The 14695-nt window shown below is 51.5% G+C and overlaps 1 protein-coding gene across 1 annotated transcript in view; it reads right to left on the minus strand.

Moving 5' to 3' along the window:
- Nucleotides 1–14695, minus strand: part of LOC123448450 (ubiquitin C-terminal hydrolase 12-like) — a 77785-nt gene that overhangs the window by 25069 nt on the left and 38021 nt on the right. Inside the window, exons 12-21 of the mRNA XM_045125347.1 lie at nucleotides 11968–12046; nucleotides 11731–11877; nucleotides 11571–11651; nucleotides 11361–11480; nucleotides 11152–11274; nucleotides 10473–10550; nucleotides 10284–10372; nucleotides 10080–10188; nucleotides 9846–9914; nucleotides 9643–9753 (exon numbers count right to left, since the gene is read on the minus strand). Of these exons, the coding sequence (XP_044981282.1) occupies nucleotides 9643–9753; nucleotides 9846–9914; nucleotides 10080–10188; nucleotides 10284–10372; nucleotides 10473–10550; nucleotides 11152–11274; nucleotides 11361–11480; nucleotides 11571–11651; nucleotides 11731–11877; nucleotides 11968–12046 (1006 nt within the window). The remainder of the gene's footprint in view (nucleotides 1–9642; nucleotides 9754–9845; nucleotides 9915–10079; nucleotides 10189–10283; nucleotides 10373–10472; nucleotides 10551–11151; nucleotides 11275–11360; nucleotides 11481–11570; nucleotides 11652–11730; nucleotides 11878–11967; nucleotides 12047–14695) is intronic.

Below are 14695 nucleotides of genomic sequence, written 5' to 3' on the forward strand. Positions count from 1 at the left end.
TTGTTGATCGCATTTCATCGACCACTTGGCGGCCACGGCCCTTGGTGACGGCGGCAGCGACCGGATGAGCGGGCACAGGGGTGGTCGGGGACGGGGTATAGGAGTGAAGGAAGCACCGGAGCCGCCTTCTTCTTCCTCTTCTTCGCCGCCACCTCAACGAGTGTCGACGCTGCCATAGTCGGCTTCATTGCTCGCTTGCGGTGGCTGTAGCAGCGAGAGGGCGGCCTCTCGTTGCCGGAGACGCAACGGGCTTGCCTATGACCTTGTTGTCGGCGGTGGTTGCCGATGTGGTGGCCTAGAGGAGGTTTTTGGTGCCCAACCTCTTCCTTGGTGCGGGCAGTGGCACGTGGGTTGTTTCGAATGGCGGCGTGCCGGCGGTGGTGGCCAGCGTGGTGGCAGAAGGGTCTTGCCTCTCCATTTCTGCCGAAACCTGGGGCATCGATGGTGCGACAGGGAATCATGGCGACGATGGCGGGAAGTGGTGGCCGTTCGGGCGGGAGAAGGGAGGCAAAATTTTAACTCCACGGTGCCGGGAGGGTATATTGCAGAGACTTGGCCTCACTTTCCGAGCCGAGGAGGATAATTTATCCAACTCTAAAGGTGTTTAGGGGATTGGTTAGAGATGCTCTTAATGGAGTAAGATTAATGGGAAAATCTAACTGGTGGACGCATGCATGAGTGTCGTCCAGTGCATCCAATGCGTCGGCTCACACGTTGGGTTTTCTAGAATTAATGGTGGTTTAATAATGGTTTGCACATATTCAGCACAGGCCTCCAGAAGCCCCAGTGCATAGCGTACGGCTAAAGCGTGCTGATAATGTCAAAAGAGGTCGGGATAAACCAAACTTGACATGGGAAGAGTCCGTAAAGAGAGATTTGAAGGATTGGAGCATCACCAAACAACTAGCCATGGACAGGGGTGCGCGGAAGCGTGCTATCCATGTGCCAGAACCATGAGTTGGTCACGAGATCTTATGGGTTTCACCTCTAGCCTACCCCCAACTTGTTTGGGACTAAAGGCTTTGTTGTTGTTGTAACGGCGACTTAATAAGATGCAATCCTTCTGCATCTGCACGCTCTGTTTTAGAATTAACGGTGGCTTAATAAGATGCATACCTATTCTCTGCATCTGCACACTCTGAAGCTACAAGCTAGGCTACAGTGTACAATCTACAGTACAATACGCTATAGGCCGGCTGCACTGCGCTACAGTGTGCTCTAGTACATGGTTGATATGCATGTGTTTAGACGGGCTCCTACAGTCTTTGTTTTCCAATGGACCCTGTTAAATACCTAGTAATTTAGGATAATATATGATTGCCAAGATTTAAACCTTGCAACTAAGTATTTTCCTTTTTTAGTGGTGCCGTGGATTCTCCTTTAATGTAGGAGTATTTTGACAACATTTTTTAAACATTTTAGCAACAAGTATATGTGATCTGACAACTAAGTTCTATTTTTTAAAACTGGCAACTAAGTTCTTTAAGAAAAAATGGCCATCTAATACCTTTAAACTTGCAAGTAAGTTTTATTAAGATTTAAATTTGGCAACTAAGTCTTTTAGGAAAAAAAATGGTCATTGAGTACCTGTAAACAGGCAACTAAGTTAAAATTAGTAACCAAGTTTTTAGGAAAAAAATGGCCATTGAGTACCTGTAAACTGGCAACTAAATTATTTGACAGTTAAGTACCTATAATCTGGTAACTAAGTACTCCCTCTGTAAACTAATATAGGACGTTTCAGAGACTTGTGTCATCTGACAACCGAGTATGTCGTAATCTGGCGGCTAAGCATGCTTAATAAGGCAACTACTTGTAATCTGACAACTAATCACTTGTAATCTGGTAATTAAGTTATTGTTATTAGGAAACTAACTAAAATTGATACAATTACTCAACAGATGTACTATGTAGCTAGCGGTGGGTTGTGAATGGTGGCTGCTACATTTACAGTATCTTGCACAGCCACTGTATGCTCTTTCTTTTCACTTACGATGCCTTCCGTGCATGCACTTCTGTTTGACTAATTTTTTGCATGCCGCCAACTCCATGTTTTTCCTGGGGATCACATGCATAAACTACAGGCCTACACGGACGCTGCATGCCTGAGGGCTGAGGCATACTAGCACTGACTATTTTCAATCGCGGGTACACATGCGCACAAAAGCAATTTGCTGGAGTGGTTGGTGGCCACCGCACAGGAGGGTACGCGTGCAGCGCTGCTACATATGTTAGACCTTTCAGCCTGAGCATTGATAGTTGTGGATGACACTAGGAGAGTTGGGACAATTTTCGTTGGTTTATTTCTCACACAATGCCATGCCAACCTGAGGGGTTGGGGATACATATTTATAGGCTGCTAGCCAGCCAAGCATATGCTAAGATGCTAGTCTAAGATGCTGCTAAGATGCTAGTATAAGATGCTATCCTAACTGCCAGTCCTTGATGGTCAAGGATTCTATCCTAACAGTCACAAGGACTATGTGCTGCAGCCCCACAAAGGACCATGTGCTGCAGCTCCACAAAGACCCTAGTACATAGACTTATCCATCATTCTCCCCCCAAGTCTTGTACGTCGTCTTGTGAAAGAGTCGAATCATCCCAATCCCGGAGCAGAGTTCGAGGAACTTGATCCTCCCAAGAGGCTTGGTGAGCAGGTCTGCGAGCTGGTCCGTGGTGTTGATGTAGCTCGCCTCGATGCTCCCTTCTTCCAAACAGCAGCGGATGAAGTGATACCTCAGTCGGATGTGCTTGTCCCGTTCGTGGAAAACGGGGTTCTTTGCCAGGGCCAGGGCGGACTTGCTGTCCACCAGGAGTTGCACCGTTCTGGTGTCTCGGACGAGGAGATCACCAAGCAGTCGAGCGAGCCAGAGCGCGTGAGTGCAGGCGGTGGAGGCCGCTATGTACTCGGCCTCACAACTGGACAGGGCCACAACCTGCTGCTTGACCGATTGCCAGCTCACGAGACACTTGCCGAGGAAGAAGAGGATCCTGCTCGTGCTCTTGCTGGTGTCGATGTCGCCGGCGTGATCGCTGTACCCGGCGAAGTGTGCCGCCGCCGGACACCTAGGGTAGTGGAGGCCGTGGTCGAGGGTCCCTGCCACATAGCGGATGATCCTCTTCACTGCATGCTGGTGCTCCAACGTCGGTCGCTCCATGAACCGACTGACATAGCCGACGGAGAATGCCAAGTCCAGCCGTGTGTGGGCGAGGTAGCGAAGGCTCCCCACAAGGCGTCGGTACTGCGTAGCGTCCACTTCCTCCGTCGTGCTGTCGCGGCTCAGTTTCAGCCTCTCCTCCATCGAGTGAGAGTTGGGTGGCAGTCGGTGAGCCCAGCTAGCTCAACGATGCGCTTGGCGTAGGCGGACTGTCGAAGCGCGATCCCGGAGTGATCCTGGTGCACCTCGATCCCTAGATAGAAGGAAAGGAGCCCCAGATCACTCATCTGGAAGGTGGCCTTCATGTCTTCCTTGAACGCTGCCACCTCTGCATCTTTGATGCCGGTGATCACCAAGTCGTCAACATAGACGCCCACCAGCAAGGCATTTCCTCCACTGCCCCGTCGGTAGACGACCGCCTCATGCGGGCTTTGCTCGAAGCCCATCTTCTTTAGCGTGGAGTCCAGTTTGGCGTTCCACGCCCTAGGTGCCTGTCGTAGGCCGTAGAGAGCCTTACGCAGGCGGACTACCTTGCCCTCCTGGCCGGGGATCGCAAATCCCGGTGGCTGATGCACGTAGACTTCCTCCTTCAAGTCGTCGTTGAAGAATGCCGACTTGACATCCATGTGATGGACACGCCAGCCCTCCTGGGCAGCTAGCGCAAGGAGAAGTCGCACGGACTCCATCCGTGCCACGGGAGCGAAAGCGTCGTCGAAGTCGACTCCTTCCTGCTGCAAGAAGCCTCGGGCCACCAAGCGAGCCTTGTGCTTGATGATGGCACCGGCTCCATCCCTCTTCAGCTTGAACACCCACTTAAGGGTGATTGCGCGGTGACCACGAGGGAGTTCAACGAGCTCCCAGGTGCGGTTCTGCTCGACCGCATCCATCTCCAACTGCATCGCGGCGCGCCATACCGCGTCTCTCTCGGCCTCTGCAAAGGAGTGAGGTTCGCCGTCCTCACACGCGAGTTGTAGCTGCGCCTCCAGGTCGCGTGGCACCAGTCCCGGCACCGGTTGGTCGCCGAGTAGATTATCCATCGTACGATACCGCAGCGGTTCGCCGCCATGATACGCGTCGATGCGCTCCTCGTCGTGAGTGAGCGGGGAAGCGAACTTCATCGGGTTGTGTTGTGCGTGAGCTGGTGCTGATGAAGACGAGCCCGGAGTGGTGACTGCCGGGGCTGGAGTATGCGGCGTCGCCGGTTGTGGTGCCGTCGGCGTAGCAGGCACCGGAGTCGATGTAGTTTTGGGAGCTGGGGTAGACGTGCTTGGCGAAGAGGAGCTGCTTGCTCCCCCGGCTTCCTTGAAGTGGACGTACTCGACAACGAAGTCGTCATACGTCGGCGTCGAGCCGTCGTCCACCGCCTTGTCCCATTTCCACCCTCGCCCTTCGTTGAACACGACGTCTCGCGTCGTGCGCACACGCTATGTCTTTGGGTCGAGGATGCGGTAGGCCTTTGAGCCCTCCGCGTAGCCGATGAAGACCCCCGGAGTACTCCTGTCGTTGAGCTTGCCGATGTGGCCGAGCTCCTTGGCGAACGCAAGGCAGCCAAAGAACCACAAGTGGGAGACCGCCGGCTTCCGCCCATGCCAGGCCTCGTACGGCGTCCTGCCATCGAGTGCCTTAGTAGGCGAGCGGTTGAGGATGTAGACGGCCGTTAGCACCGCCTCTCCCCAGAAAACAGCCGGCATCCCTCTCTGCTTGAGGAGAGCCCGAGCGATCCCCACTACCCTTTGGTTGCGCCGCTCGACGACGCCGTTTTGCTGCAGGCTGTACGACGCGTAGTGGCGCTGGATGCCCTCATCAGCGCAGTACGTCGCGAATTCAGCCGCCGTGAATTCGCCACCGTTGTCAGTGCGCAACACGCGCAGTTTGCTGCCGCACTCCGCCTCCACAGCAACCTGCGCACGCCTGATGGCGTCCGCCGCCTCTCCCTTACTGCCAAGGACCATCACCCACATGTAGCGAGAGAGGTCGTCGACAAGCAGCAGGAAGTAGCGTCGACCTCCTGGTGTGGCTGGCGTCACCGGGCCGCACAGATCTCCATGCATGAGCTCCAGCCTCTCCTTGGCCCGAAAACTCGCCTGCTGGGGAAAGGGGAGTCGTCTCTACTTCGTCAGCACGCAGATGTCGTAGAACTGCTCCACATGGTCGAGGCATGGCAGGCCTCGCACCATCTCCTTGGCACTTAGACGCTTCAGGGCCTCAAAATGAAGGTGCCCAAAGCGCTCATGCCATTGCCACGCCTCGTCGTCCCGACGGACAGCAAGACAGACCGGTTGTGCCACCTACACATCAAGGACGTAGAATCGATTTTCACCTCTGGGTACCTTGGCGATCCCAGATGCGTAGGACCCCATGCTCAATCAGCACGCGTGAGCCGTTCTCATCTAGCTGTCCCAAGCTGATGATGGAGTTCCTTAGCACGGGGATGTAGTAGACACCGGTGAGCAGTCGGTGCTCTCCCATCTTCATGGTGAAGATGACGGAGCCGACGCCCTTAATTTTCACAGCAGAGGCATCGCCAAACTTGACGGAGCCTCGCGCGTCGGAGTCGAGCTCGGCGAAGAATTACCTTCGAACGGTCATGTGGTGGGTGGCGCCGGTATCGAGGCACCACCCCGCAGTCTTGTCCTTCCCGGAGCCATCGCTGAGAAGAGCGTGTGCTTTTGGCTCGTCGAGGTGGAGGAGAGCCTTTGCGACTGGTGTCGCTGAAGGTAGCTCGATGCTTGCATGCGCCATGAACAGAGCCGTCTCCTCCTCCTCCGCCTGTGCGACGTGAGCCTGGCCTTGTCGTGGTTGTCGACACTCATTGGACCAATGGCCAAGCCGGCCACAGTTGTGGCAACTGTTGTCCTGTGCCGGCTTGGGCTTGCCAGCGGCGCCGTCCTTGGCGCCTCCGCGGGCGTCACCTTCGGCACGTCCTTGTGCCTTGCCCGGGGGGCCTCTTCGCGCCTTGCGCTGCTCGCGCCCACCCGGCATGCCACCAAGGCTGGCATCCCACTGCTCCCGAGTTAGGAGCAGCTTCCCACCGGTGGTGATGGGCCCCGAGGGAGGTTGTGGCTCGTCGGTGTCGACGACCTTGAGGCGACCTATCGCCTCCTCGATCGTCATCGTGGAGAGGTCCAGCAAAGACTCGATCGAGCGAGCCATCTGCTTGTACTTCTCGAGAATGCACCGGAAAAGCTTCTCGACAGCTCTCTCCTCGGTGTAGGTGGCATCGCCGAACTTCACCATCTTCTGCAGCAGAGTGTTCAGACGGAGAGCAAAGTCATCAACGTCCTCACCTGGCTTGAAGGCCAGGCTCTCCCACTCCTTACGAAGTGCCTGCAGTGTGCACTTGCGAGCACGGTCGCTGTCGATGCGTGCCGCGATGATGGCGTCCCAAGCCTCCTTGGCAGTCCGCTTGTTGGAAAGCGAGAATTACATCTCGGGCGGGAGTGCGGCGATGAGGGCGTCCAGCGCTCGTCGATCCTCTTGGTGGTCGACGTTGCTGTCCTGGACTGCCTCCCACAGGCGCCGCACCTGGAGCCTGATCTTCATGATCGCGGCCCACTCGACGTAGTTGGTTTTAGTGAGGGTAGGCCACCCAACACTGGGACCAACATCCCTGACCACAATCCGGACCTCGTAGAGGCCGCGGTCCTGGTCGTTGCAGCCGTCGTCGCCGTGCGCACCTCCACCTGGAGCGCGGGCGAGCTCGGCTGCACACTGCGTCGTCCGCTCTTGCGCCACTTTGGCACGGTCTGCGTCGGCGCCGTCGTCCGAAGGCGCGGAGCCGTTGGAGCTGCCAGAGCCGCCGCGGAGTGCCTTGGCATCCGCCGTAGCCTCACGTGCTGCTCCGCTGCTGTTGTTGCTTCTACCTCCGCCCTGGCTGCTTCTACCTCCGCTCTAGCTGCTGGCAGCTCCGCTGCAGCCAGCCTCGACACCCTTGTTGCCGCAGCAACGGCTGCTACAGCTGCTCGCTCACGCTCCTCTTCCACGACGCGCTCGGCCTCCTGCCGGCGCCGTATGCTCGAGGTAGCCGTGTGCTGAGAGCGACCAGCATACATGGCTCGCTGCAGGGGGGCTGTTGCGTGAAGAGGAGGTTGTTTCTGACGAGCTGCTGCTCGACAGTCCGGAGGGAGGGAGGTAACCAGGGGCAGTCGAAGCAGCTGCTGCTACCGGCTTAGGCTGCTCAGCTCCCGGTGAGAGAGGTCAGCAGGAAATGCTCAGGGTAAAAGATAAGAAGGCTCTGATACCACTTGATAGACCTTTGAGCCTGAGCATTGATAGTTGTGGATGACACTAGGAGAGTTGGGACAATTTTCGTTGGTTTATTTCTCACCCAATGCCATGCCAACTTGAGGGGTTGGGGATACATAGTTATAGGCTGCTAGCAAGCCAAGCATATGCTAAGATGCTAGTCTAAGATGCTATCCTAACTGCCAGTCCTTGATGGTCAAGGATTCTATCCTAACAGCCACAAGGACCATGTGCTGCAGCCCCACAAAGACCCTAGTACATAGACTTATCCATCAACGTAGTGGGACCCAAGATTACTATCATGTGGTGCCTTCCTGCCTTGGGCTGAGCCGCCGATCCACCATGGATACAGCAGCAGCCCCGGTATCCTCAGACCCCTGTCGTCGCCGTCCATGGTGGCACCACGCTCGGCAAGTGTTCGGCGTAATGCCATTGCCGGAAAAAAAATGTGTGCTCGTTGTTTACTTTGAAGCAGCAAACACAATGGATTCGGACAAGGAGACTTCTATAACGAGTGCATGGAGTCATCTTCGATGGATGAGGAGTTCATGGGGTCGTCTTCGGTGGATGCCATTGGAACCATTGGTTACCAGAAGTGCACGGCTGCAACGAGGATGCTTGCCTATGGCATGGTTGCAGATTCCGGGGACGAGTACCTCCGGATGACCGAAAGCAAATGCCTCCCGATTTGAAAACTTTATGTTTGGATTGTACTGTTCTTATTTGAATTATTGTTGCATTAGAATATTTATCTTTCCATTGTTTGGGCGAGCCTCCGGCGTCCAGGTTAACTTCGCAAAGAGCACGGCCACTCTGATTCGCAACGAGGCAGATGCGGCCACGCACGTCGTGGAACTGCTGGGCTGCCCCATCGTCTTGGGTATCCCCCTTACGCTATGGCGGCCGTCCGCTGCCCAGCTGCAGCCCGTGGTTGACAAGACCGCCCTCATGCTCCCATGCTGGAAGGCGCATCTCATGAGCAAGGCCAGCCGCCTCGCGTTCGTGAAAGCCATCCTCGGTGTAATTCCTATACACCGGTTGCTAGTGCTAGCAACCCCCAAGAAGACCCTCAAGGCCCTCGAGAAGATCCAACGCGGCTTCCTATGGGCAGGGCGCGCAGAGGCTAATGGTGGGCACTGCCACGTCAACTGGCAACGTGTTGCCCGACCGATTGTTGTCTTGGCATCCGCGACCTTGCACGCACCGGCCTCGCAAACACCACTAGAGCATGGGCGGGCCTAGACCATGCAGCTGGGGAACGGCAGAGAGGCCCTTTTCTGGGAGGACCGATGGATCGACGAGCGCTCCATTCGTGAGATCGTCCCGCTACTATACACGTGCATCCCCAAGCGCCGACGCAAGATCAGGACGGTCGCAGAGGGGCTTGTGGCCAACCACTGGGCGCAAGACATCCAGGGCACGGTGGGCATCCATGAAATCAGGCAATACCTCCGGCTTTCTCTGCTAAGCCGAATCGCCTCACATGGAAATGGAGCGCAAACGGCTCTACTCCGCCAAATCTGCATACGCCGCCACCTTCGCCGGATCCACAACTTGCCCAGCTTTTCCACTGGCTTGCCCACCTTGACCGGTTGCTGGACCGTAGACCGGCTTGCCCACCGAGGGCTGCAACACCCCGTGCGATGCCTCCTCTGCGACCAGGCACCTGAGACCATGCGCCACCTCATCCTCGCCTGCCCCTTCGCCAGACAGATCTGGCATGAAGCGATGTGCTGGCTGCAGATCCCATGCGCCCCTCCGGCCAGCGAGCCCTCTCTACTTGAATGGTGGCAATCAGCACGAGAATCTACCCCAACTCCCATGCGCAAAGGCCTGGGCACCATGACCCTCCTCGACCCATGGATGTTATAGAAACAACGCAAGGATTGCGTTTTCAATGGAGGACAACCATCGGAGGATACCCTGCTTACGAAGATCAAAGACGAGGCCGCTCTCTCGGCAAGCACTGGTGCTTTAGGGCTTAGAGCCATCACCCCCCAAACATGGGATGTTCACTGATTTTCCTGTTTCTGAACTTGTAATTGCCTCCTAGGAGGATTGTAACAACTCTCTCTCTCTTTTCAATGCAATGAAACGCAAAATCTCTTGAATTTTCTCGAGAGAAAAAAAAGTGAAGTGAAAAAGAAAGCTGCAAATAACTCGAAAGCTTTCTTGGGAATGACCAACATAGCATAATAGCATATAAAATGAAAATTGAGTTGAGTATATGATGCTATACCTGCCTATTATGAACATACTCCAAAAATGAAGGGACATCGGGATAGCGCACTTGAGTACCACTGTCTGCTTTAGGTGACTTTTGGAAACAGACTATGTCCCCATCTTCAAGCTAACAATATTGTGAAATTTGGGGAATTAATAAGTAAGCAGTTTAATTCTAGTTCTGCATTTCTCAAATCGAAGAAACACCCATTGACAAACCTGACTAGCACGGAAAGTAAGCTTCTTGTCAATATGTTCGCACATTACATTTGGCTCAAACTTAATTTCCTGTATTAAAAATTGAACCGACTCAAATACAATCGTCACGTAAGGTTATCACCATTTAACTTGATAAACCTCAAAATGACTATTGTAAGTAAAGCACAAAAAACTAAGCTTTGTCATCTTGACATTGAATGTATAAATGTATCAAATCGTCGATTTAACGCTTGCCTCGTATAGCTCGATCTCTTCATCCGGGGTAAACCCAGCCATTTCAGTTAGTTTTCTCAGAATATCTGAAGGTTTCCCCAAGGCCTTTACAAAGAGCCTCCCCACAAAACTACACCCGTTGAAGAATGTAACATGTAAGCATAAGGAAATTTACAGTTATATATATGAAATAATGATGAAGAGGGCAATTCAAAGAGAATTTACCAAAGCACTTCTTTTTCGGGATTGTACAGTTTGAAGAAAAGAAGAATATCTTCCTTGCTCTTCTCAGGAGGAGGAAGCGGCTGCAAATCCTACATCAGTAATCAGATGTAGTTAAGCAACCTGAATCCAGTCCACGTCACACTCTAAAATAAATAACATACAGAAAAGGAAGCGAGCAACTCCAGTTACCAGTCCAAATTCCACTTCCAAAAACAGCTTCAGTTCAGCATTCTGTGCCTTATTTGATATCTCCCTCAGTTGCCCCACCTGTGCAGAAGAAAACATAGTGATTGGACTATTGGCATATAATTGAAGCAAAGCTGGTAGAAAGATAACAAAATGTAAACAACACAACAGGATTCTACATTGTTCTTCACAAATTTTTCTAGAGTCATCTAAACAACACAACAGGATTTTACATTGTTCTTCACACTGGATTGAGCTACTGAAATGGTTCATGGAAATAACCAGCTTTGCACAACAAAATTTATGAATACATATATAATAGAACACACTGAAGAAAAACTATACGATGTTTTACACTCAAGAACTCCAAACTATAAAGGTCTTACTTTTTCCCAAGTATCCGCACACTACACACTGCTGTAATTTTAAGTTTGGTTGGTGGTAAATCCAAAAGGAGCACCATTTGGAAGTTGGGCGAGTCCTTGGAATGACCAAAGATTTTCACTTTATTTATGTTATTCCCCTCGTAAGAGTTCTATATTATGTCACAGCAAAGCATACTGCATTGATAGCATTTGATAGTAGGTCTAAGCCCACGATTAGAAGTAACAGTCAACTGGACCTAAGCCAGCCAAAAGGAGATAACACGTTAAAGCTTCACTTTTCGAACAATCCAACTTACAGATTGTGTTTCTTCATGAGGATTCAATGGGCGATTTGGCCTGTATGTATGGTTTTGCCTCTTAGCCCACAGCCAGAAGCGCTGAAACTGTACTGGGATGCCATATTCCTTTGCAACTTCCTCCTATTAAACAGTTTGTAGCAGTTGATTACAAAATACTAATCTTTAGCAACAATAACAACTTGCATGGAGTTCCAAGGACATGTTACCTTGAAAGTACTAAATGGCAATTGCTTCTGTATTCGGAAGCTACGGACCTTTTCATGGTCCACCAGATCAAAATATATGTCCTTACCAGTTTGCTCCTTCAAATCCTCATCCCGGGCAATCTGGATACAGTTTCAAAATGAGCTCTGTGAGCAACAAACTTAAAAGGAAAATCCAAGCTATGATGAACACTACAAGAAGCAGATCCTGACCTTTATGATGGTATAGAGATGGGCTTCAGCTTTTTCTTTCTTCTTATGTTCTTTCTCTTCTCGTTCTTTCTTCAACCTTATCTGTGAATCCACATTCATCATTAAAATATACCACAATAGTGTTATCAAAATGAAGGGGGAAATATAATATTCTAAATACCCTTAAATGTTCAGCAATGTCCTTCTCATCAACATTACACATTATTTTCTCTGTGTCACTCTCACGGATGTATACAAGCATGTAGGCATTTGAATATTTCGTGAATTTGAATGGAGTGTTGTTGAATCCAGGGTTTATTTGAGGTAACTGCATAATCAAAAAGAGAGAGCCATGTAGATGATGGTGATGAGTAGAACAAACATTAATCGTTCAATATCGGTGTGAAATATAACATACCTCTTCCACACCCCCATATTGCTCTTCAAAGGCCTTTTCAGTATCTTCTTTTGTTACACGCTCATCATCAAATTTATACCTGTTACACAAAATAATATTTTCCAAAATCTGTCAACAATTGGAAACTGCTTGCAAAGATGTGGAAATCAGAAACATACTTGTGTAAACATTCTTGCCATCAGGACAACTACCACTTGGAAAAAGCTCATACACGTAAGGAGGATTATGGCGTTGGTAAGGGGAGACAGACTAAGGATTAGGCATTTTGGGCGAGAAAGACTGAGTTGTCGCTCTTGACTCATTGACAATACCCAGATCCTTACGGAACAATCTTTGGGTGAGTTTGGATTCTAGGCTAGCCTTGCTTAGCAAGGATGGGTGTTTGCTACTCCCTTCGCCCCGCAATACGTTGTGCAGGAATTTTTGCACATAGACCAAAGAGGGAGCAGATGAATACAATGTTGGACGAGACCACCACTATCCAACTGTAACTGATGCAGGATCCACGAGCAGCACACTTCCTCTCTCTCCCATGCGTAAGGCCCTCCACAGCAACTGTATGGCTTGGTCAGAGGAGGCAATGTTGTATTGATGAAGAACAGAGAAGGAAAAGAAAAAGGAAATCAGAAGTCAATGTTGCCCACTGAGGAAATTTGTCAACACATCTATCCATGATGGTGAAGACAATTAGGAAGAATACGAATCTGAAGACGTAGAGGGTAAGAGGTTTGCCAAGAAGAAAGATGAAGAGGTGGTATGTGTGATTCAACGTCTCCTATGTTCCACACCACAACCAAACGACAAACAACAACAAAGCCTTTAGTCCCAAACAAGTTGGGGTAGGCTAGAGGTGAAACCCATAAGATCTCGCGACCAATTCATGGTTCTTGCACATGGATAGCAAGCTTCCACGCACCCCTGTCCATGGCTAGTTCTTTGGTGATGCTCCAATCCTTCAGATCTCTCTTTACGGACTCTTCTCATGTCAAGTTTTGTCTACCCCGGCCTCTTTTGACATTATCAGCACGCTTTAGCCGTCCCCTATGCACGGGGGCTGTTGGTGTCAAACCAGCGAGATCAACCGAGCTAGAACGAGATCGTGCGAGAGAGAGAGGTTTTTGCCGTCGCCAAACCTTGCGACTTTTCTGTTATTTCTGACCCTGTATATCTGTCGATTACAAAGTCCCTAACTAACCTGCTAACTAACTCCCGGCTGGCTCGCTCACGATCCGCACGTCGCTGCGCCATCCCACAGCTGCGAGTCATGCGCTAATCCAACGGGAGAACAGATCAAAGCAAAACGAAAAGAGACCGGGACGTGCGCTAGCACCCCCTGAACCTGTCTACGAGCGGCAGCTGACAGAACCAGCGTGCGCGCCTTATTACAACAGAAAAATGATTGCGATCTAACCTAGTGATGAGCTTAGTCCGGTCCTACATTTCACCCCCTTAAGCTCAGCACCCAGCATCCATCTTGATCATCCGAAGTTTCTTCCTCGTCTCAATGAAGTTCACCCTCCCCAACGACTTTGTCAGAGTATCGGCGAGCTGTTCTTGAGAGCGGACATGGCTGATCTCCACCTGACCAGTGTCCACACAATACGAATGAAATGAAACCCGATGTCAATATGCTTGCTACGGTCATGGTACACAGGATTCTTGCTGAGAGCAATGGCGGCCTGGTTGTCCAACAGGAGTCTGAACTTCTCTGCCGGCTTGCCCAACAAGTCACCAACCAGTCGAGACAGCCACAGCCCTTGGCATGTTGCTGCTGCTGCCGCAACGTATTCAGCTTCACAGGAGGACAGGGCCACGATCTTTTGCTTCTGGGAGCACCAAGTGACTGGATTTTCACCGATGAAGAAAACTTGCACGGAGGTGCTCTTTCGATCTCCTGTCACTTGCATGATCACTGTCGCTATACCCTAGCAAAGCTACTTCCCCATTACCAGGCTTGTAACAACACCCATAATCCAAAGTTCCTTTGATGTACCTTAAAATCTGCTTCACAGCCGCCCAATGGTGCGAGCTAGGCTTCTCCATGAATCTGCTTGCAATGCCGACAGCATGGGCAATGTCTGGGCGAGTGTTGACAAGGTAACGCAGGCTGCCAATCACACTGCGGTACATGGTGGGATCAACAGGCTCGCCTCCATCTTCCTTGTTCAGCTTCAGGCGACACTCCATGGGAGTTGCAGAGCTGTAACTATTGCTCATACCAGCAGCTTCCAGTACCTTGGCGGCGTAACTGCTCTGGTGCAGCGTGATCTTCCCCTTTTCTTGTGACACTTCAATCCCCAGGTAGTAGCTCAGCAAACCAAGATCACTCATTTTGAACAGCCGCTGCATTTGATCCTTGAAGCTGACTATGGCGGACACCTCCGTCCCTGTGATGATGAGATCATCAACATAGACCCCAACCAGGAGATATGAAGTAGAATCACCTCGCCTATACACAGCATGCTCCAAAGGGTTGCGGATGAAACCAAGTGAGGTTAGCGACTCGTCAAGCTTCGCGTACCATGCCCTTGGAGCCTGTCGAAGGCCATACAGTGCCTTTTGTAGCTTCAGTACCCGAGATTCTTCTCCGGTGACCTCGTACCCGGGTGGCTGAGCTACATAGACCTCCTCCTTGAGCTCCCCATTCAGAAAAGCTGATTTCACATCCATGTGATGCACCTCCCACTGCGAATGTGCGGCAAGTGCAAGAAGAACACGGACTGTTTCC

Source organism: Hordeum vulgare, chromosome 4H, assembly GCF_904849725.1.
Source record: "Hordeum vulgare subsp. vulgare chromosome 4H, MorexV3_pseudomolecules_assembly, whole genome shotgun sequence".
NCBI classification, from domain to species: Eukaryota; Viridiplantae; Streptophyta; class Magnoliopsida; order Poales; family Poaceae; genus Hordeum; species Hordeum vulgare.